General features: G+C 44.1%; 1 protein-coding gene and 1 long non-coding RNA gene across 7 annotated transcripts in view; both read right to left on the bottom strand.

The window, feature by feature from the left end:
* Positions 1-2,493, bottom strand: part of LOC112857685 (membrane cofactor protein-like) — a 36,417-nt gene extending 33,924 nt beyond the window's left edge. For 4 of the 6 annotated variants that reach the window (XM_086693522.1, XM_086693525.1, XM_086693524.1 and 1 more), the window contains exon 1: positions 2,243-2,491. In XM_086693522.1, the coding sequence (XP_086549648.1) occupies positions 2,243-2,360 (118 nt within the window). In that variant the 5' untranslated portion in view covers positions 2,361-2,491. Of the gene's footprint in view, positions 1-2,242 lie in introns of all 6 variants that reach the window. The other 2 variants (XM_086693523.1, XM_086693526.1) reach the window with 2 other exon arrangements.
* A 3,765-nt stretch (positions 2,494-6,258) lies between these two features.
* LOC147572573 (uncharacterized) lies at positions 6,259-19,477 on the bottom strand. The gene is made up of 3 exons (XR_015245920.1): positions 18,788-19,477; positions 11,670-11,771; positions 6,259-8,704 (listed from the first exon to the last, which is right to left on the bottom strand). It is a non-coding gene; the product is annotated as an uncharacterized LOC147572573 (long non-coding RNA).
* Between the last annotated feature and the right edge of the window lie 1,603 nt (positions 19,478-21,080).

Below are 21,080 nucleotides of genomic sequence, written 5' to 3'. Positions count from 1 at the left end.
CTCTGCCCCTCCCCCGTTCATGCTCTGTCTCTCTCTGTCCCAAAAATAAAATTAAAAAAACGTTGAAAAAAAAAAAAAAAAAAAAAATTTTAAAGAACCTTCCTCCGGTACTGTAAGCCTCACCTGAATCCTTTATTTCATTTTCTGGTACTTAATGTGTATACAAGAGTGTTGATGCTGACGCAGAAACATCTGGAACCACAAGTGTGACAAGACAGAGGAGCTCTCTGCATTCTAGTGGGGAGAGCAGAAGACACAGGTTTGCAAGGGTGACTCCCAGTCGGGGGATTTGAGGTGGAGTGTGTGGGTCCACCTGAGACGGGGTGGTCAGAGAGGGGCCTTCCCAGGGGGCAACATCTCAGCTGAGTGTGAAGGACAAAAAGGAGCCTTAGGCACAAGGGGCCGGGGGTGGATGCTCCAAGTCTAAGGGAATAGCAAGTACAGAAGCCCCACAGTGGCAGAGCATGGCCTGTTTAAAGAGAAAACTGTTCCTGCCTCCAGTTAAATGCTGTCAGGGACTCAAGCTCCTTTCCTCCAGAGCACTTCTGCGCTACAACATATTTATTAGTAGTATGCTTGGTGTGTGCCACTCCCAATAGATTTTAGCAACAATTTCTTGACGGCCACTGTGTGCATGGCACTGGGGGTCTCACAGTGAGTAATGGAGTCCCTGCTTATATCGATGTGACTGCAACCAGATCAATAGTGAAATCAGGATCATGAAAATGGGGCAGTTTTGTGAGTGTTCACCAGTGTATCCTGAGGACCAGCACAGAACCTGGCACACAGAAGACAAATATTTGTTGAATGAATGCTACTAAGGAAAGAATGCAGCATACTTAACGTATACCTAATAGGCTCCTAGAAATAACTTGGGCAGAGAAACACAGGTGCAGATATAGACAGAATGAAATATACTAAAGTGCTGAAAATGGTTGTTGCTTGAATGTTAAGCGTTAAACAACGAGCACTCTTTTTTAACACATGTGCACACACACACACACACACATATATTATAAGCACTCATTCCTATTCAGTGAAACATTACACAAATTTAACGGATGGGCCTTCAGCTTCTGTTAATGCGTGCAAGAGAAAACCACACTGACATTATTTATCATGTTATTTCTTAGGATACTCATTTATCAGTAAGCTACCAATCTTTTTGATTCATTCAGTGGGCACCTGGATGGTTCAGTCAGTTCAGCCTCCAACTCCTGACTTTGGCTCAGGTCATGATCTCATGGTTGGTGAGTTGGAGCCCTGCATCTGACCCCACACAGCGGGGCGCCTGCTTGGGATTCTCTCTCCCTGACTCTGCTCTTCTTCTGCTTGAGAGCGCAGGCTCTCTCACTCTCTCTCTCAAAATAAATAAAATTAAATAAAAAAAAATTCCCTCAAATATGACCCACCCTAATGAAAAGAAGGAAATGGCCAAAAAGCCATTAGGTAATGGAACTGGGTAATGTCTATTGGATGGGAACAGGAAGATGATTCTATGTCCAAAAAAAAAAAAAAAAAAAAGAACAGCATTTGACCAACACCAATATGATCTTGGACAACAAGGAGACTGTTGTCTTTAGGTACAAAAAGCAAGGTGTGGCCTTCCCAAACTCTAAGCCCCAGGGACCCACAGCATTTTTCCACTCAGAGGCTCTCAGTCAAGCTTGCACACACACGGGGGCTTCTCAGCCCCCGTGTAAACCAAGCAGAGAGCTTCCTTACCCAACACTCCACACCATAGGCCTGGTCACTTCCGTAAAGCACACACCCGGTAACACCCAGCCTGGGGTCCCCTAGCCCGGCACAAATTATACCCTTTTCCCAAGGCAGCACCCTCCAAGAAACACAGGGCAAATATCCCCACAGGCACAGCGCGGATCCTAGCAACAGCTGCACGCACTGAACACGAAGACCAAACCTTCACCCTGAACTCCAGGTCCGCAAGTGCTCAGGCCCGGAAGCACACCGCAAGCTATCGCTGGGGTCAGGGATCCGCCCTGGGAAAACACCCGCCGCACCCATCGCCCGCAAGACTTACTCCAACGCCTCACAAGTCTTCACCTCCGGCACCCCAGAATCCCCAACCGATAGGTGCTCGCACAGCACGTCCAGGGGCACCCCCGGCCCGCGCCTGCTCCCGACCCACCAAAGAAAGCTCCGGGGCCCTGGGGTCCGGTCGGCCCGCTCGCAGACCCGCTCCGGCTCGCCACTTGAGCGCACACCCGATCCAGGCTCTTACCGGAGGGCATGGGTAGCAGTAGCCCTGGGGCCACCAAAAGGATTACAAAGCAGGACAGTGAAGAGCGCCTCTCGGGGAGGCCGGGATCTGCGTGGAACAGCGCGCAAGACGCCATCATCTTCCGGGAGACCACCGGGAACCGGGGAGCTCGACGGGCAAAGACCTTCCCGAGTCCGGGTACCAGACGCAACAATCCCCCTCGTATGCAGGTGTCAGGCTCCCAGGCGCAGGGGCGTGGCCTGAGGAAGGGAGTGGAAGTGACGGAGTTGGGCGGGAGTGAGAGGACTTCCGGACTGGGCGGGGCTAGCCAGCAGCTGGAAGCGGGACCTGCCTGGCGGCGTGCGGGACTCGGCTGGCTCCGGATGAGAAAGGGATCCGGAAGGGTGGAAAGGAAAGGAGGGCTAGGGAGTCATCTTTGTCCCTTTTCCGGAACGGAACGCCGCTTTGAGGGAAAAGCGCCTCGCCCTGAAAATACAAACCCAGAGCCCAGGCAGCGGGGTCGTCGTGGGGCCAGCACCCCTCGGGGCTCCGGTCGTGTCCTGAGGCATTCGGGACTGTCCGGACCCCCTGGGCCCTTTTTTCAAGAGTTGGCAGTGATCTGGCATATTTAGGGACAATACTTGTGATTTCCGGGGCTCAGCACCTGCTCTTGGATCTTCTCAAGGCCTGCTAGATTTCAGAATCTCAAAGGTTTGGCCACCGCACTCCCAACCCCTAAGGAAAGGATGGGAGATGAATTATTAAAGGACACCGGGCCATTAGCATATCGGGCCTCACCTCTCTGGGGCCCTTGCCCTTGAGCAACTGAATGTTTTATTGAAGAGGAAAAGACATGCACGAAAAAGGTAAGGACAAGGGAGTATTAATTGCCAATCTCCTGGAGATACTCAAAGCCGTTATTGTTGGGATGCGAGGAATTGATAAGAGAGAGCTCTGGGGAAACAATCTCTCGGTGGAAAGTCAAGCGGAAAATGAAGAATGAGCCAGATCTATTTGTAGCGTTGTGATTAAACCTGTATGACTAGTAAGAGGAGAAGTAACATGACCTTTATTAAAAGAGCACACAAAAGGAGGTGACGTTTTCTTCCTATTAGCTGGCAAAGAAGGATAAAAGTCAACCAGCGTGAGTAAATGTATCGGGGGGCCAACACCCTCAAACTTTTGGCTTTCAAGTTGTCCATATGTTAAGTTTTCAAATGGACATGACTTTTAAACCACTAGTTGTTCCATTTAGGGTTCATGCCAAAGAAATCGTCAGAGCTGTGACCAAAGATGTATAATTTAGGGGGGAAAAATAAATCCTAAGTGTCTAGCAAAAGTACAAGGCAGTTTTGATAGGTGGCTTTACGGTATGAATGTCTAGGCAGAAGCAGTTAAAAATCCACGCGAGAAACTGCGCAATATCTTTGTGAGTTAAAAAAAAAAAAAAAAAAAAACCTCCATAAAGTATTTGGCTTTTGGCATTCTCATAGAGGAATTAGTGTAAAATATTCCAGAATTAACTAATGGTGATAGTGATGAGGGAGTATGAGGCAGGCTGAGGGCAAAACACAAACTAGCACCCCTCTCTCCCACAGTGGGACATGTGTGATATTCCTTGGACACTTCCACCTACCCCAAAACCAGAAAGGACAAAAAACCAAATGGTGAAACTGATGAGAGTCTCCACCAGTTTACCAGAAAAAGTCAGTCCCATCAACAGCCTAAAATTCAGGCTCTCCCTACTGTCTCAATGTTAATGCCTTGCTAGAGGGAAAAACAACCTTAGCTGGGCAATAGCTAGGCCTCCAGTAAGTCTTTAGCAAACTCCCTCTTGACTTTTTGTCCCCAGCCTCCATAAAATGGTCACCCCCACACTTACAGTGCAGGTCTTCCTGCCCATGAGTCCTGTCCCCATGCTTTCACAAAATCACCTTTTTGCACCAAAGCTGGCTCCAAGAGTGTTTCCTTGGCCGTTGGTGCCAGACCCCACGAACCCCCCATCACCCCAAAACTTCAATAGGATCATGGAGATTTCATTTTCATTGTGGTTTTTAGTTTTCTTTAATGCCCCTGTGCTACACTGGGAATCAGATGAAGAAAAAAATTGTCAAGGTCCAACTTCTACATCCATTGCATTTCGTTCATAGAATCTCTCAGAGTTAAGTTATAATGTGAATGGTGAGGAAATGTAAGCTTTTTGTATTAACTTCAAATGCATCTTCTGGAATTATAAAATGCTGTATGCATTTAAAGAATTCTAAAGCAGAGATGTACTAAAAACTTTCTGGGTTCAACAAACCGTGGAATTTCCTCTTTCTCCCAGAACAAAACAATGTCTAGATTCTTGGCACTGCTTATAAAACGTTATGTAAAGTGATACATAAAACAAACACCTTAGCATCTTAGATTGTAAAATCCAGACACTCCGTGATGACATTGACTTGAAGGAAGTATAGTTAAGGAGACAGTGAGGGGGAATTATTTCTGTTAATTCTTAACAGTTGCAAAAGACTGACAGAACAGAAGTGTCCTATGGACCAATGTTGATACTTAACGCGTAAAAACAGAGAATGTATTTATTGTTCTCTGTAACCATCTGTATAAAATGGTATATATCATTGACATCTCAATAGGATGAAAGCATTTTCCCATCTATTTGTGGTCTTAGAAGTAAGTGGGTTTTTTGCTTATGAGTAAATTAAAGGTTCAGAACATGGCTGGGGTTTGGTTTGTTAGTTACAAGTGCTGGATAGATTCAGGAATTGGGGTCGCACGGTTGCACTGGAACTTTCCTTCTGTCAGTAAAGTCTGTCCTTGGGGTTCAGCAAACCATTCTTAATATAATTGAGTACTTTCACATTGATTAATTAATTTTCAAATGACCCAATTAAGGCTCCCTTTGAAAGGTTCTGCGCCCCATTCCCTCTTGTTCTGGACAAGCTCCATGAGACAGGGATAGAGTTCTCTTGCTGTAGCTCCAGTGCTGAGACAGTTCTGTGTCTGTGAGGTGTATAATAAAAACCTATATATACTGAATGAAATAAATGGGGGTTGCTGTCTCGTGCATCTAACATGTCTCTGCCGATTCTCCGCCACCATGGAATTGCCAAATGCTGGGGAAGCTCTGAGAGATTTTGTTGTAAGAATTTTAAGATACTGGGAGCAAAGTGGGGTTTGCCTCTAAAAGGAATGAGCTACAACTGTGTGCACACAAACCGTTCCTGGATCGGGCACTGCAAGCTGTGTTACGAAGCAGAGCTGCTGTCTGTCCCTTAGCCTTGAGATCGTTTTAGTGACTTGGTTCAAAGGGAGAGTGTCGACAGTGAACTTCTTGAAGCCCTGACGGGAATGGCACTCAAGAGTCCAGGCTTTGAGTGAAGCAGGGGAGTAAACACTCATGGTTTCTGCAGCTCCCCCTGGAGATTCTGTCACACTGCTAAAGTGCAGGAGAGGAGAGCATGGAGAACATGCCTGTGCGTAGACCAGGTTTGGAGCTACGTGCTACATCTCCTTTCAGACTGTGTGAAGGCCAGTGGGGAGGAGGTAGGTGTGTGAGGCTGTCATTAAACACAGGCCAACTTCTGGAAAATAAATCATAATGTTGGATGATTCCTGGCCTCCTAAATTAGTCTGTTCCTATCGTGCTGATCAGAGGTGGGGGTAAGCAGCAGGAATGGGCCTGTGAGTGCTCTCAGGAGAGGGTTTCCGCTGCCATGGTGAATTACACACGAGGCATTTGTGAAAACCTGAAAGAGGATGGCTAAACAGGATGGTTCAACCATCTTGCTGATGTTGGCCCTGGGGGCTGTGCCACTGCCCTTTGTATCTGGTAAACACCTGCCATTCAGTTGACCTTCTTATTTAGCTCTTACCAGCAAGAGCATTCCTGTGGTAAGCCATTACCTGCCCGGGGATTCTAAAACAATCAAGTGCAGAAAGGAAGGCGTTTCTTAGAAGGAACACATATTCATTTTGTTTCCTCTTGGCTTGTGAAGGTTTAAAATGTAAATATATTACAAACCATAGTCCACAAGTAGATTTAGAAAGGAAAATCTTTTATCCCTTTCTCATTATAATGGTGGAGACAGAACATTTTATTTAAATGTCATAGATTTAAACTAACGTATACCTTACACTTGCATATACACAAAAGGCAAATGAGAAAAAAGAGAATATTAGCACTAGGAATAACTTTGGAGACCAGCTGGACCAGCCACTACTTTTCAGAAGGAAAATGTAAGGCCAGAGGTTAACACAATTGCTCAAGAATACACATAAAGTTTGTATTTAAAAATTTTTAAATTTGTAATTCAGGATTTTACCCATAGTTAGTATATAGAGTATTTCCCTTATATAAATGTTGTACAGGTAAAAAAAAAAGTCTCATGAATTTCTTGAAATTAAATGTCCCAGGCATCAGATAGTTGTTAACCACAATACTCACAGACCTACTTCATTCTGTGTGGAAAAAAAGGAATTTACATTTTTTTCATGTGACAGGGAATTTTGATTCTAAAACAGCCCAGTCCCCAACAACTATTTTCTAGCCCTCCTTTAAAATGTACTTCTTCAGGGGCTCCTGGGTGGCTTAGTCGGTTAAGCGGCCGACTTCAGCTCAGGTCATGGTCTCTCGGTAGGTGAGTTCAAGCTCCGGGTCCGGCTCTGTGCTGACAGCTCAGAGCCTGGAGCCTGTTTCAGATTCTGTGTCTCCCTCTCTCTGACCATCCCCTGTTCATGCTCTGTCTCTCCCTGTCTCAAAAATAAATAAAACGTTAAAAAAATTAAAAAAAAAATGTACTTCTTCAGAAGCTTAAGACGTAATAGATTTCCCTATGTTCCAGCTAAGCAAAGCCATTTAGGATCTTTTTATATATTCATAGGTCACTTCCCTTTCTTCTTTTGGTGACCTGGCTGTATATGTTTTGCCCTTTTGCAGGGAGGGGGAATGGAGAGGGATGGTTTTTGAATTTTTAACTCTCTGAATATGCCTGTTTCCCCTGTCCATGATCTAAGTTGTAATTTTTTCTTCTGGTTTGTCAGTTGACTTTGCTTATTCTGTTTTTCCCTACCTTCCATGATTTTAAAGAAAACTTCCAGTTGATGTTCGGCTCACTCTTTATATTTATCAAGGTCGATTTGGCAGAATACACTCTAAAAGCAGCTTAAAACCCAGGATTACACGGTAGATAGCAGTAGTCCTATGCGAATCTATTGTTAAATATCCGGGAAGATTCTGATATTTTCTAGATTATTAGCATGACCCATAATATCACACCAGATAATTTTTGATCCGTAAGTATGTGGACTAGTTAAGGACTCCAAGACCACTTATTTATATATTGATTTTTTAACTTCTTTTTTTAAAAAAAATTTTGTTTTACCGTTTATTCATTTTTGAGAGACAGAGAGAGACAGAGCATGAGCAGGGAAGGGGCAGAGAGAGGGGGAGACACAGAATCTGAAGCAGGCTCCAGGCTCTGAGCTGTCAGCACAGAGCCCAATGCAGGGCTCGAACTCCCGAACTGTGAGATCATGACCTGAGCCAAAGTCAGACACTCAACCGACTGAGCCACCCAGGAGCCCCAATTTTTTAACTTCTTAAAAGTCATAGTTTCTTAGTTTATTTAGTGTATTCTGAATCCATACAAAAGTAAGCCAGTTGCTTTTATAATAAAATTATTCTTTTATTTAAAATAGTTATGTTTTTGTAAAGAATAGAGTAAAAGTGCTTTTGAAATAGAACTTAGGTAATATCCAAAGCTCATTGTTTCAGATATTTCTCTTGAAAACCTCTTCTCCAGAATCATTTAATGTTTTTTTTTAATAAACAGAAAATATTATTTTCTAAGGAAGTAAAAACTGATACAGCTATATTTTACTCGGATCTAATAGGAGGAGGTTTTGCTCTATAAAAGAAAAACTAACTATTTAAGTAAGACTTGTGTATAAAGAAACATACATGAAGAAAGGTTAGCAGAAAATGAATCGAAATATTACCAGTGGTTATCACAGAGTAGTATAATTCTATGTGACTTATTTGTTTTTCACATCGTCCCTCTGGATTTTCACATTCTCGTTAATAAGCCCATTCCGAACGTAGTAGGACATTTGAAAATAAGAAAGGAAAATAACAAACTGGTAAACCAAGATCTTAGGCAACACCTTTGTCCTTTAAGTAAGTGAGGCTATTTATATAGCCCAAGGGCAGTCTTTTCCCCTAAATGGATGGTGTGTGCTTTGAGCACAAGGACAGAGGGTGAAGGAGTGACAGTAACCCAAACTAAGAGGAGGGAGCTTTTCCTAGATTCCGGGGGCACTTCGGCATCTTCAAGTGCACATGCTTGCATCTCTGTGAGGTCACTTCCAGTTGGGATTTTATGCGTTTCACATCTTATTCTGTTGAAATGAATAGCTTCCTTCCCGACCAACATTTTAATTCGAGGTGTTCTCCAGCTTTATATACTTTGTCAAGGAAGGACACTGAAATAACAGGATATTTTTATTCAGATGACAGCATGGCTGAAATGAATTACCCAGAACTTACTGGTAATAATCATGAGGACAGTATTACACCAATTATGAGTTCAGAAGAAGTGTTTATTGCCTTCTTTAGCGGTTGCTGTGCAGGGCACAAGAAGGTATTGCATAAGCTGAGACACTTAATAGATAAGAGAGAGATTAATGAATAAGCTGACCTTTCCCCGTTGCTGCTTTTATCAAAGGAAAAATGTTTCTCAGCGTTGGGCAACTAAATAAAAAGAGCCTCATTCCAGAAACAGAGGTTCCTCATAACACACCAAATGTTTCTGAGTCTCTTCTGAGCCATGTTGTGGCAGGGGAAAGCAAACAGGAGCTGGTAGTTTGGAGGAGGGCCAGCCTCAGAGAACAGGTCCTCGACCCCCAACACCGTCAAGACTGGAAGAAATCATTGTATCATCCATGATGTCCAGATGCTTCCCTGCCCATGCTGAAGCCTCTCCTTTTCCTCAAGGCCGGGAAGACTGTCCTTCCGCCAGTGGACAGATCCCCGTTGAGGCCCATCGGCTCACCGGACACCCCATTATTACTGCCGCCTGATCCCCCATCATTGTTCCCTTTCTACCTCGTGACACGTCCCAACGCTTGGTACCTGCGTCATCTTTGAACATTCTCACGTCCTTCAGCATGCAGCTGTGTCTTTGGAGTCTCCCTCTTTCCCTGTATCACCTTCTGCCCTTGCACTTGGCTCGGGTGCACGGGTCCTAAGCTTGGTACAGACACTAACTCACTCCTTGTCTGCCATATGTGGCCACAAATGAGCAACCTCGCTCCTGTGGAACACTGTGGCCAAAATCCCAATCTTGAAAAAGAGACTTGTGACAAATTCATTTCGGACTTCCTGTATTATTATTAAAACGGTGGTCAACAGTCAGTCTACACAATTTGAGATGCACCTTGATGTCAAAAAACATTTCCAAAAAGTTAGTTAAAATGAAATTTCAAACAGTTCCCTCTCAAATATCTATACTTCTCATTTGATTAAGTCCATACACAGAAATTTTGGGAAATTTAAAAAGGAGTCGTTATAAGTTATCATGAGAAAGAAAACATAAGCACGATGCATAGTACATGTTACAAGTGACTATGTTTGAAGAACAGAGGAATGTGCTAGTGAATACAATAGTGGTAACAGGCAAAAAACAACAAATGTCATTGACTGCTGTGTGATAGAAGTTTTTAATGATAAAGAAAATGGTCTTCATTTGGTGAAAACAAAATCGGGATTCGGTATTACACAGTGAATATACTCTCAGTGCATAATCTCACAAATATTAAACAATATGTAAATAAAAGAAACTTAAAATACTAACCACTGGGTGGAAGCTACTACAGATAATTTTTATATTCTTTATATTTTTATTTTCGATGTATTTTTGGCAATGAGCACTTATTAGTCTTGAAAGGTAACAGTTTATTTAAAACATGTTATAGATAGGAAGTGCTGTGAGTTTTAAAGAAAGACATCACTTTGGACTGGCACACTTTGGGAGAGCTCCTTAGATGAGTGAATTCTGAGCCTGATTAATGCCACTTAGATTGGAAAAAAGGTGGCAAAGTGTTTACGTACATAACCAGGCAGGAAGGAGTAGAAATCAAATGATATTTTAAGCCCTCTTGTGAACTAGTTTTTAAAGTAACTTTTGGGGGCGCCTGGGTGGCGCAGTCGGTTAAGTGTCCGACTTCAGCCAGGTCACGATCTCGCGGTCTGTGAGTTCGAGCCCCGCGTCGGGCTCTGGGCTGATGGCTCGGAGCCTGGAGCCTGTTTCCGATTCTGTGTCTCCCTCTCTCTCTGCCCCCCCTCCCCCGTTCATGCTCTGTCTCTCTCTGTCTCAAAAATAAATAAACGTTGAAAAAAAATTAAAAAAAAAATAAAAAAACCAAAGTAACTTTTGTAAAGACAACCACGCAGTCTAGGTCTCTGTGGCTTCTACTCAACTCTGCTGTTGCAGCATGAAAAGCAGCCATAAATAGGCTAACGGTGGGGGAGGCTGTGTTCCAGTAACTTTATTTACAAAAACAGTCATTTTGTAGTCCAGTGATTTTTTTTTTTTATGTTTATTTTTGAGAGAGAGAGAGAGAGAGCACAAGCAGGGAAGGGGCAGAGAGAGAGGGAGACACAGAATCTAAAGCAGGCTCCAGGCTCTGAGCTGTCAGCACACAGCCCAATGCAAGGCTCAAACCCTCAAGGGTTAAGATGGTGACGTGAGCCAAAGTTGGACACTTAACCGACTGAGCCACTCAGGCGCCCCTGGTCCCGTGATTTCTAATATTCACTTCTACCTGTGTGCTACTTCGGTACACATAATTTGGTAATTTCCCTTTTCACCCCGGTCCTTTAGCAAACAGCTGTTGACCACCCAACAGCTATGGTAGTAGGCTGGTACTTTGACTAGGTGGCATGCAGGGATGAGGTGTGGTGACAAGCCCCTGTTGGGGAGGACAGGAATCAGGAAGGAGAGAGCAGTCCTAGGAGACCTGGTGAGGCAGAGAATTCAGTGGGAGCCAGAAAGCAGGGGGAGGTAAATGCGAAGTCTCCACAGGATCCCCAGGTGATCCTGCACATTTAAGGGAAGGGGGAGCCAGGGGGACACCCAAGTGCCAAATGCCTGCGTTCCACAAGAAAACAAAAGCTTGCTTCTTCTCGAAGGTTTATAGCACCAGTGCACAAAAATACAGGAATGCTTTGAGAAAACAGTGCCCGGAGCACAGCGCTGACAGCCATCACCCAACCCCCTGGGAACAAGAATCTAAGAAAAGAACAACCAAAGCATTTCCAGTTCCTGAAGAACTTTCTATCTCCGGTGGCCCCAGTGATCCAGCCAGAGCGACGTCTTAGGCACATCCTGTTCTAACTTTCGCTCTGAGTTACTGACAACGTTATGAATTCAATATGTACATTAGGTACCTGCTGTTCTCCTGATTTGTTTGCACAGTTTGAGGACTTACACCGCTGTCTTCTTGAGGATGTAAATGGATACTCTCCTTACATTTTTCATCTGTAGTTTCGCTAATTGGCAGAGGGAGAAAAATAAGACAAATCATTTTATACATTTCAGTCTTGGAAGGAAGTAGTCAGTGGCTTCCATTTTGAAATTGAGGGCATAAGTTGCCTCCGGTTTCTGAAATCTTTGCAAGATATGTAAAAAGGACACAACCAAATCCCACCTCTCCAGACTAAATAACTCAGAGTAGGAAATAAAACTAAAACCATCCTGTACGTTGCCAGGAGACTAGAATTGCTTATACACAAGTGTCCATGCCTTCAAACGACATTTGCTTCCAAAGTCATTTTGACTGGTAAATACTGTTTACCACCACGTGGTGACACTTAGGCTTCACAAGGGCAACAGCTTTGCACAACAATCTTACACAAGGCTTCCTTCTTCCGCTACAGCGAAGATGGAAGTTCTGTTTTGTGTACAGCTAACACCCAGAGTTTGGAAAGCAGCAGCAGTTGTCCGGAGGCGTGTGAGGACTAGGGTAAATCCAAGCATTTAAGCACTTTTATTTATTTTTTTTTAATTTTTTGAAATGTTAGTGGGGGAGGGGCAGACAGAGAGGGACACACAGAATCCAAAGCAGGCTCCAGGTTCTGAGCTGTCAGCGCAGAGCCTGACTCCGGGCTTGAAGCCATGATCATGACCTGAGCCGAAGTTCGCTGCTCAACCAACTGAGCCTGCCAGGAACCCCTAAGCACTTTTAAATGTCAATAACAATCACATGTAAATAACAATAGCTCACACTTTCTGACATTCATCCTAACTGAGGCACCATGTTATGTGAGGTAGGAACTATTATTGTCCCCACATTACAGACAAGGAAAATAAAGTTTAGAGAAGATGAGTGCCTTGCTGAGGGTTTCATAGCTAGTAAGTGGGTGTGACAGGACTCCTAATGATTGCAAAGCCCTCATCTTACCTGGGATGCTACTCTGCCTCTTTGGCAGTTGTTTAAGCACTTCATTTTACATAAACGAAATGGTAAATGGTACAATACCAGTACCCTTAGAGGTCAAATATGTGTTGGTATTAGGGACTTAAGGATCGAAGCACAAAGAGTTAACTCACTCCACCGCCTCCCAGTACTTCCTCATTGCTCAGTTAGTCTTTACCCTTTGGTGGAAATTAGAATGAGGGCATCCCTGAGACAAAGAGGAAGACTGAGTCAGAAGCAAAGTGTTCCCAGAATGAGGAAGGACAAACTTGAGATCCACGCCTGAGGAAGAGTAGAGGGTTGTACTGACGGGTGTTATGGGCGTCCACGGAGCAGTGACTATTAAGTGGTTAGCCAAGGAATGGCTGAAAGCGGTTTTGGATGATGACCAGTACATGGGCCTGAGAGAATACAACCTGGGTATGTGCTGAGTGGATGGCTATCCACTTGATTGGTGGTAGTCAATGTGGGCATGGGGTAATGCAGGGATACCTACCTCATAGAGGGCGGTCTTAGTAGTTTTGTCACTCCAAGCATCATACCAGTGAAGACTTTATAGCTTTATCTGAGTATATACAAGAAGGCTGTTTTGTATGGGAATGGGAATGGATCAGAGGCAGAAACAAGGAGCAAGGCTAAATGGGCTATGAATGCAGGAATTTAACAGTATTATTCCTCAGTGATCAGTGCATGACTTATCCTGCTTAACATTTGCCACAAATCAGGGTGCTTGGATGGCTCAGTCCATTGAGCATCTGACTCTTGGGTTTTGATCAGGTCGTGATCCCGGGGTTGTGGGATCGAGCCCTGTGTCAGGGTCCATACTGAACGAGTATGGAGCCTGCTCAAGATTCTCTCTCTCTCTCTCTGCACCCCCCTTCTCTCTCTAAAAAACAAAAAACAACATTTGCCACAAATTCTTGTGTAAATATACTTTGAAATGGAATGTATGCAGAGATGACATGTTTTTTACTAGTGAAAAGCCAGTAAAGTTAAGTCATAAAACTTGCTAGTCTATGTGAATGGACAGGACAATTTTCACTAAGCCTAGTAAGGACAGAAGCCCTTCCCGAATTACTGTAATTTCCTTAGAGGCTGATAACTCAGGATAGAGTAAAAGGGAGAGATTGCATACTATTCTCTAGGATACCTGCCCCATGTACCAGACTAGCTAAAAAAAAAAACCAAACAAACAACATCACACATACCAATAAAATGGACAGGGTAAAGTACTATAAGAAAAAAAGGAAACCTTCCACTTTTGTGCTATATGCAGTTCTGGGTGGTACAGAATCAAATTCAGAAATGGCAGCTGAGATTATTACCGGGTAGCTGAATGGGTTCAGGGTCCTAAGATCATCGGGACTCCTGGAGGACCTCCTGCTGGTACGATTTTAAGCCACTGAATTTCTCTGCACCTCAGACCCTTCTCTGCTTTGGGATAACAATGCAATTGGACCTACCTACCTCACAGAGTTGCCCTGAGGGTCAATGAAGACAATAAATGGTAAAATATTTTGTAAACAAATACATTAGCTGTTGCTATTATTACTATTAATCCTGACTGCTGTACAATTGGAAGTCAAAAATCATTAACTGAAAATGATTTTTTGCGCCTAGAGGTGGTCTCTGCTTACGAGAAGCTCATTTTCTGCTTGGTTTGTGTGTGTGATTTGGGTTGGGGGGTGATTAATGAGGAAGGTAGGGGGGTTAAGGAGACGAGAAATAATTTAACAGAGTGTGGGGAACGCAGCGTGGGGCAGAGGGAGCAAACGTACCGAGTAATTAGACATGCTGAATCTGGGAAAGCTAAGGACCGAGGAGGCATAGGAAATCATCAGTGACGTGACATAAGTCCAAAGCAGGCTTGCTTACCAAGTCCAGTGGCAGAATATTAAAACAAGGAGCATCCTTGAAACCTGTGGTAAGTTTAGGACAATTAAAAACGTACTACCTGGTAGACAGTTGCCACCGAACTCCCTGGCGGAGGAGAGGGCTGGCTACAGTCGTCAAGTCCTTCAGTCCTGGGTCATAACACAACCACGGGAAGATGCCACTATTTGATCACAACTCTGCGCTGGACACTAACACCTCAGCCCGTTGACTCCTATTTTGTAGCTGGTATTTTCCATGCTAATCCCACTTCTGGCCACTTCTCCTGCCTTGCTCTTTAAACAGGGCAGAAGAAAACAATCTTCTTTTCTTAAGACAGCATAAGCAGCTTAAAGATTTACTAACTAATTAACATGAGGCAATCTCAGAGTGCCTGGGGGGCTCAGTCAGCTGAGCAACTGACTCTTGATTTCAGCTCAAGTCATGATCTCACGTTTCATTAGATCAAGTCCCGCGTCAGGCTCTGCACTGAGATCACGGGGCCCGCTTGAGATTCTCTCTCTTCATCTGTCTCTATCTCTTCCCCGCTCGCACTCACTCGCTTGCTCTCTCAAAATAGACATCGTTAAAAAATGAGACAAAAATAGGATGCACACAGACACACAGGGATGATCTCACTTTAAAGCACTCCTCAATGGGGACCATGCTGATCATGGTATTAAAAATTGTGTCTTGGGGCGCCTGGGTGGCGCAGTCGGTTAAGCGGCCGACTTCAGCCAGGTCACGATCTCGCGGTCCGTGAGTTCGAGCCCCGCGTCGGGCTCTGGGCTGATGGCTCGGAGCCTGGAGCCTGTTTCTGATTCTGTGTCTCCCTCTCTCTGCCCCTCCCCCGTTCGTGCTCTGTCTCTCTCTGTCCCAAAAAAATAAATAAACGTTAAAAAAAAAAAAATTAAAAAAAAAAAAAAAATTGTGTCTTTCCCACATCCACGTTTCGAAACTGTTATTCTCAGTTTTCTCCTAGTCTTTTTATCCTCTTTATTTTTTAATTTTTTTAACATTTATTCATTTTTTTTATAATTTTTTTTTCAACGTTTATTTTTGGGACAGAGAGACAGAGCATGAACGGGGGAGGGGCAGAGAGAGAGGGAGACACAGAATCGGAAACAGGCTCCAGGCCATGAGCCATCAGCCCAGAGCCTGACGCGGGGCTCAAACTCCTGGACCGCGAGATCGTGACCTGGCTGAAGTCGGACGCTTAACCGACTGCGCCACCCAGGCGCCCCTAACATTTATTCATTTTTGAGAGACAGCGACAGAGTGTGAGCAGGGGAGGGGCAGAGAGAGAGAGGGAGACACAGAATCTGAAGCAGACTCCAGGCTCTGGGCTGTCAACACAGACCCCAACGTGGGGCTCGAACTCACGAACCTGAGAGATCATGACCTGAGCCGAAGTTGGACACTTCAACCAACTGAGCCACCCAGGCGTCCCTTCATCGCCTTTATTCTAATTAATTAATTAATTGTGTGTCTAATTTGTAGTCTCTGTGCCACCACTGGAATGAAAACTCCATAAAGGAGTCCATCTTTGCTGATGGATACATAACAAACCTCAGAACTGTCCTTGGGACAGGGAAGTACTCAATAAAATATTTACAAAATGAAATGAGCCGTGCTAAAACATCACCTAAGAGTGTTCCCACAAAATGTAGCATGTTGTCTCCTGTGTCCGAGAGGTAGACTTGCGCCTGCAACCCTCCAGGCCTGGTGTGATCCTGCGTCTCCCATGGAGCAGGCCATTCCTTCTACACTTCTGTCAGTCTTTTGGGGCTCTGACATAAACTGCTCTTCTGTCGAGGTCATAGTCTGTGCCTGTCACATGGCTTCCTTCTCGTTACTGTAAGGAACTTTCTTCCCTTCCTGTGAGGAAAGCTTGAGATCCAGATAAGAATAATCAATCTGCACCCACACAAGGACACAGAACAATGATTACTCACCCAGCTGCTTCCAAGAACAAGGTCTTGGGCATTCCGATTATTTAAGCACAACACCCCCTCCTGTTAATCTCACTTTCGTGTTATTTCTAACACGAAAATAAATGGCATTTTCTTTTCTTTTCTTTTTTTTTTTTCAACGTTTATTTATTTTTGGGACAGAGAGAGACAGAGCATGAACGGGGAAGGGTCAGAGAGAGAGGGAGACACAGAATCGGAAACAGGCTCCAGGCTCTGAGCCATCAGCCCAGAGCCTGACGCGGGGCTCGAACTCACGGACCGTGAGATCGTGAGCTGGCTGAAGTCGGACGCTTAACCGACTGCACCACCCAGGCGCCCCAATGGCATTTTCTTAAAGTAATTCACTCACTCCAAGAAGTGAAAACAGGCCAAATACATACATACATACATACATGTTTAGCTAGGTTTTGAAATTTTTATGGATTACATATGTATGATATGTTCTATGGTGGATTATTTAGACGTGTGGGAGGTTTTACTCCATGATCTTTTTCCCTGCCACATCCCTGGTTGCTACTGGTCAGCAAATGCTTATGCCATGGCTTTATACTTCTAAAGAACATAGGGACTACAGGAGGCAGGTTCAAAGCCATGGAGTACATGAAGAAATGGCATATGATCTGAGGGTACTTAGAGGGGATGAGATCACCATTTCTAAGGAAATCATTTTTATGAAATGGCTGTTGAATCATTTTCATGCCCAAGGGTGATAATAGGAGGGAACCATCTTAAGTTACATGGGTGAAACGAATCAATAGCTGGGCTAGGGAATTCGATCGGCAGTTGATGAACTTGGACCAGGCCACAGGAGTCGGAATGAAGTAGTTGGAAGGGAGGAGGAGAGAGACTGTTGTGAATATCTCTAAGAGAAGAATCGTGTACTCTGGCTGGTTTTAACCGGACATTGGTCCAGAAATAGAAAATTAGAAGCCCCAACTACTTTAATTCAGCCTTAATTTTTTAAAAAGCCTAATTAAAAATTTTTTTGACTCATAGTAGTAGTAAAAGAGGAACTTTGAGGGGAAAAGGTTATTGACACAAAGGCTTTTGCTAACATCAAGCATTAAGGCTACTTTCACTTTCTATTTATAGTGCAGATGAGGGAAACATATTTACTTGTCAAACCGCAACATCTAGAGAACATTTGTTATGAAGGATAAAACCGTATCTTAAATGTAAATCCCTACTAATTGCTTTACCATGAAATTAAGTTCCTGACTAGATCATTAAGATGTTCTGCTGTGATGCTCTGCCTTTAAAAAGTTTACACTGGCCTCCTCCGTGAAATAGCAACTTTCGTTTCTGTTAGGCTTCTTTTAGGAGACTGCATTTGCTTAGAAAAAGTTATAAACTGTTTCTCATGGGTGTCGAATTTGCTTATCAAGGTGATAACATTGCTCTGATTGACTTTGAGCTCCCAGATTTTGTTCTAAATAAGTCAATTAACACAAACACTGTATATGTTCTCTTCCTAGTCAAAACTGTTTCCTTATCTAATCCTTGCAAGGTTTTAGCAAGTTTAAAACTTGGGTGGGTTTAGGGCGCCTGGATGGCTCCGTTGGTTAAGCACCTGACTCTGGATTTCGGCTCAGGTCATGATCTCAGTTTGTGAGATTAAGCCCTGGGCTGGGCTCCATGTTGACAGTTCAGAGCCTGCTTGGGATTCTCTCTCTCCTTCTCTCTCTCTGCCCTTCCCCCTCTCGCACCCACACGCACGCGCTCGCGCTCTCTCTCTCTCTCTCTCTCTCTCTCTCTCAAAATAAATAAACTTTAAAAAAATTAGGTGGATTTATAAAATATTTTTTAACACCCTACACAAAGCCTCAATTCTTCGACACTGGCAGCCTGTGATGTATGTTCCAGTGGGCACACTGTAACTCCTAGTGCCTTGATGAGGCCTGTGTCTAGCGGTCTGTTTGGAATGTTTCAGCAAAACTGGGATAGCAATGGCCTCATCAACACTTTCGGAAAATTCCTTCTATTTTCCTTTGGGTAAAACTTGAGTACTTCTTAAAATCCCAAGCTTTTTTTTTTTTTAAAAAAAAAAGTATTCTTATTATCATGTATTTCTTTGTGTGAATATTTCTCTATCCATCATGTGTCAAGGGCCTTCTTTATAATTATGAATCATATCAGAGATTATCTAGTAGTGCTTGTTCTGAGGTTTTCTTTTACTTCTCTTTGGCTTCCAAGAGGAGGCAAGGACACTTACCACCTTTTTCTAGGCGAGTTTGGTTGTACTTACCCTTGTTTGTGCTTCACAATTATCCAACCGGCCACAATGATGGGTAAAAGAAAGAAGATGGTGCCAAAGAAAATGCCTAGGCAGTAAAACAGAGTCATTGAGTGCATGGCAAATATAACCGATGGGTCTTAAACAATGAACATCTAGTCCCTCTAGAGGCTGCCAGTGAGTTTTTTATAAACTATAAATTCTGCCTTTAAGAAACCCCTCACACAGGCTTAGCTTGAAGATTTTCCCTCTGCTCCTGGTTTGATCTGGCGCATTAGTCTTCCTGCCCCAGGGTCACAGACGAGGGGTGAGCAGAGCAGTGCTTAACCTTTAGTCCAAAGCAGCCTTTCATCAAGGAGCTGAGAACCGCCCGGGAGCTCCTGGCTGTGGCGCCCGTGGCCCCGCACTCGTGTCTTACGTCAGGCACAGGCTACCGACTCCACTGATCCCTGCAGGCAAAGTCTCACCAAACCACTCCTCTTGCACAGGCAGGTCACAGAAATGGCTAAGAAAATTGATCTTTGTGGCTTCTAATCTGCGCAAGCGGGCATGACTACCATCCTGAAGAATCTTCCCGGGTTGTAAACCAAAGGGGACGTTGTGTTCTCCAGCCCCGTTAAAATAGGAAAGATGATGATTATTCATTTGCAATGATTCAAAGACGGTGTGGAACCTTCGATAGAGGACACTCACTCACTGTGTGCCTGTGAGGATACCAGTCTTGCCACACCACGGCCTGAATGTAGACTCTTTTCCTTCTGACTAAAATTGTAAGAGATTTTGAGGGGCATCTGGGTGGCTCAGTTGGTTAAGCGTCTGACTCTTGGTTTTGGCTCAGGTCATGATCTCACTGTTGTGAGATGGAGCCCTGTGTTGGGCTCAGTATGGAGCCTGCTTTGGATTCTCTCTCTCTCTCTCTCTCTGCCCTTCTCCCCTGCTCATACTCTTTCTCTGTCCAAAATAAAAAATGATAATAATAAAAAGAGATTTTTATCTTTCTCTCCTTTTTTTTCCTTTTTTTGAGAGGGAGAGAGAGAGCACATGTGCAGGAGAGCCAGGAGGGGAGGGGTAGAGGAAGAGAGAAAGAGGGAGAGAGAGAGAGAGAGGGAGAATCTTAAGCAGGCTCTATGCTCAGCGTGGAGCCTAATGCAGAGCTCGATCCCATAATCCTGGGATCATGACCTCAGCTGATATCAAGAGACAGGCACTCAACTAACTGACTGAGCCACCCAAGCGTCCCTGAGATTTTCTCCGTTGTACCTGGACTGTGTGACTGGCTGTGTGCCTGGAGGACGGTTCCATCCCCATCGGCGTTGCACCCCCTCCTAGAGGCCCCGGAACACCCAGCTGCACTTGCAGTGCGGCTGGAATCAGACTTGCCACCTGCACGGTCAAGTGCCGGACCCCCGGGAGCACCACTGGACCCATCTCTTACACAGGCTGACCGATTTCTCCTGGTGTTCAGAGTCTGTTTTTGTCTAGCACCATTTGAAATCGGTTATGATGTAGGGGGAAAAGCAGCAACCTCGAAACCTCACGCCAAGTCTGGTGAGCAACAGCCTCTGTTCTGGAAGACGTGGTCTCCCGGAAGACGGATGGGCAGAGCGTGGGGAAGGACGATCGCGCTTTTGTCACTAACTTCTTTCACTGCATTAATGATACCTTATTGCGGAGGTAAGAGAGAGTTGAATGCAGTTTTAAAAATAAATCGCTGTAACCTATCTGATGTCCTGGGGTGCAGTTTGCTAAAATGTGGCAGTGCTGTATATTCTGTAAATGGCTGCTGTCGAATTCTCTTTCTGTTAAGAGTCTATTCATGTGGGTTTTCAGTCGGTCGGACGTCTGATTCTTGATTTCGGCTCAGGTCATGATCCTCTCTCTGTCCCTTGCTTGTGTATGCTCTCTCTCTCAAAATAAATACATAATTTTTTTTTTTTAAAGAAGAGTCTATTCATGCATCCTGACCTGAATATTTTACTCTATGTTTCCATTTCTTTGTGTTCTTCTTCAGTTTCCTTTCTAAGCTTTCTATAGTTTTCAGCATAAAGATCTTTTACATCTTTGCTCAGGTTTATTCCTAGGTATTTTATAGTTCTCGATGCAATTGTAAATATGATCAATTTCTTCATTTTTCTTTCTGTTGCTTCATTATTGGTGTATAGAAATGCAACCAATTTCTGTACATTGATTTTGTATCCTGCAACTTTGCTGAATTCATGTATCAGTTCTAGCAGCTCTTTGGTGGAGTCTTTCAGGTTTTCCATGTAAAGTATCATGTCATTTTCGAAAAGTGAAAGTTTGACTT

Source organism: Puma concolor, chromosome E4 (genome assembly GCF_028749965.1).
Source record: "Puma concolor isolate L17-30 chromosome E4, mPumCon1.1.hap2, whole genome shotgun sequence".
NCBI lineage: Eukaryota > Metazoa > Chordata > Mammalia > Carnivora > Felidae > Puma > Puma concolor.
This window is presented reverse-complemented; position numbering and strand designations above follow the sequence as displayed.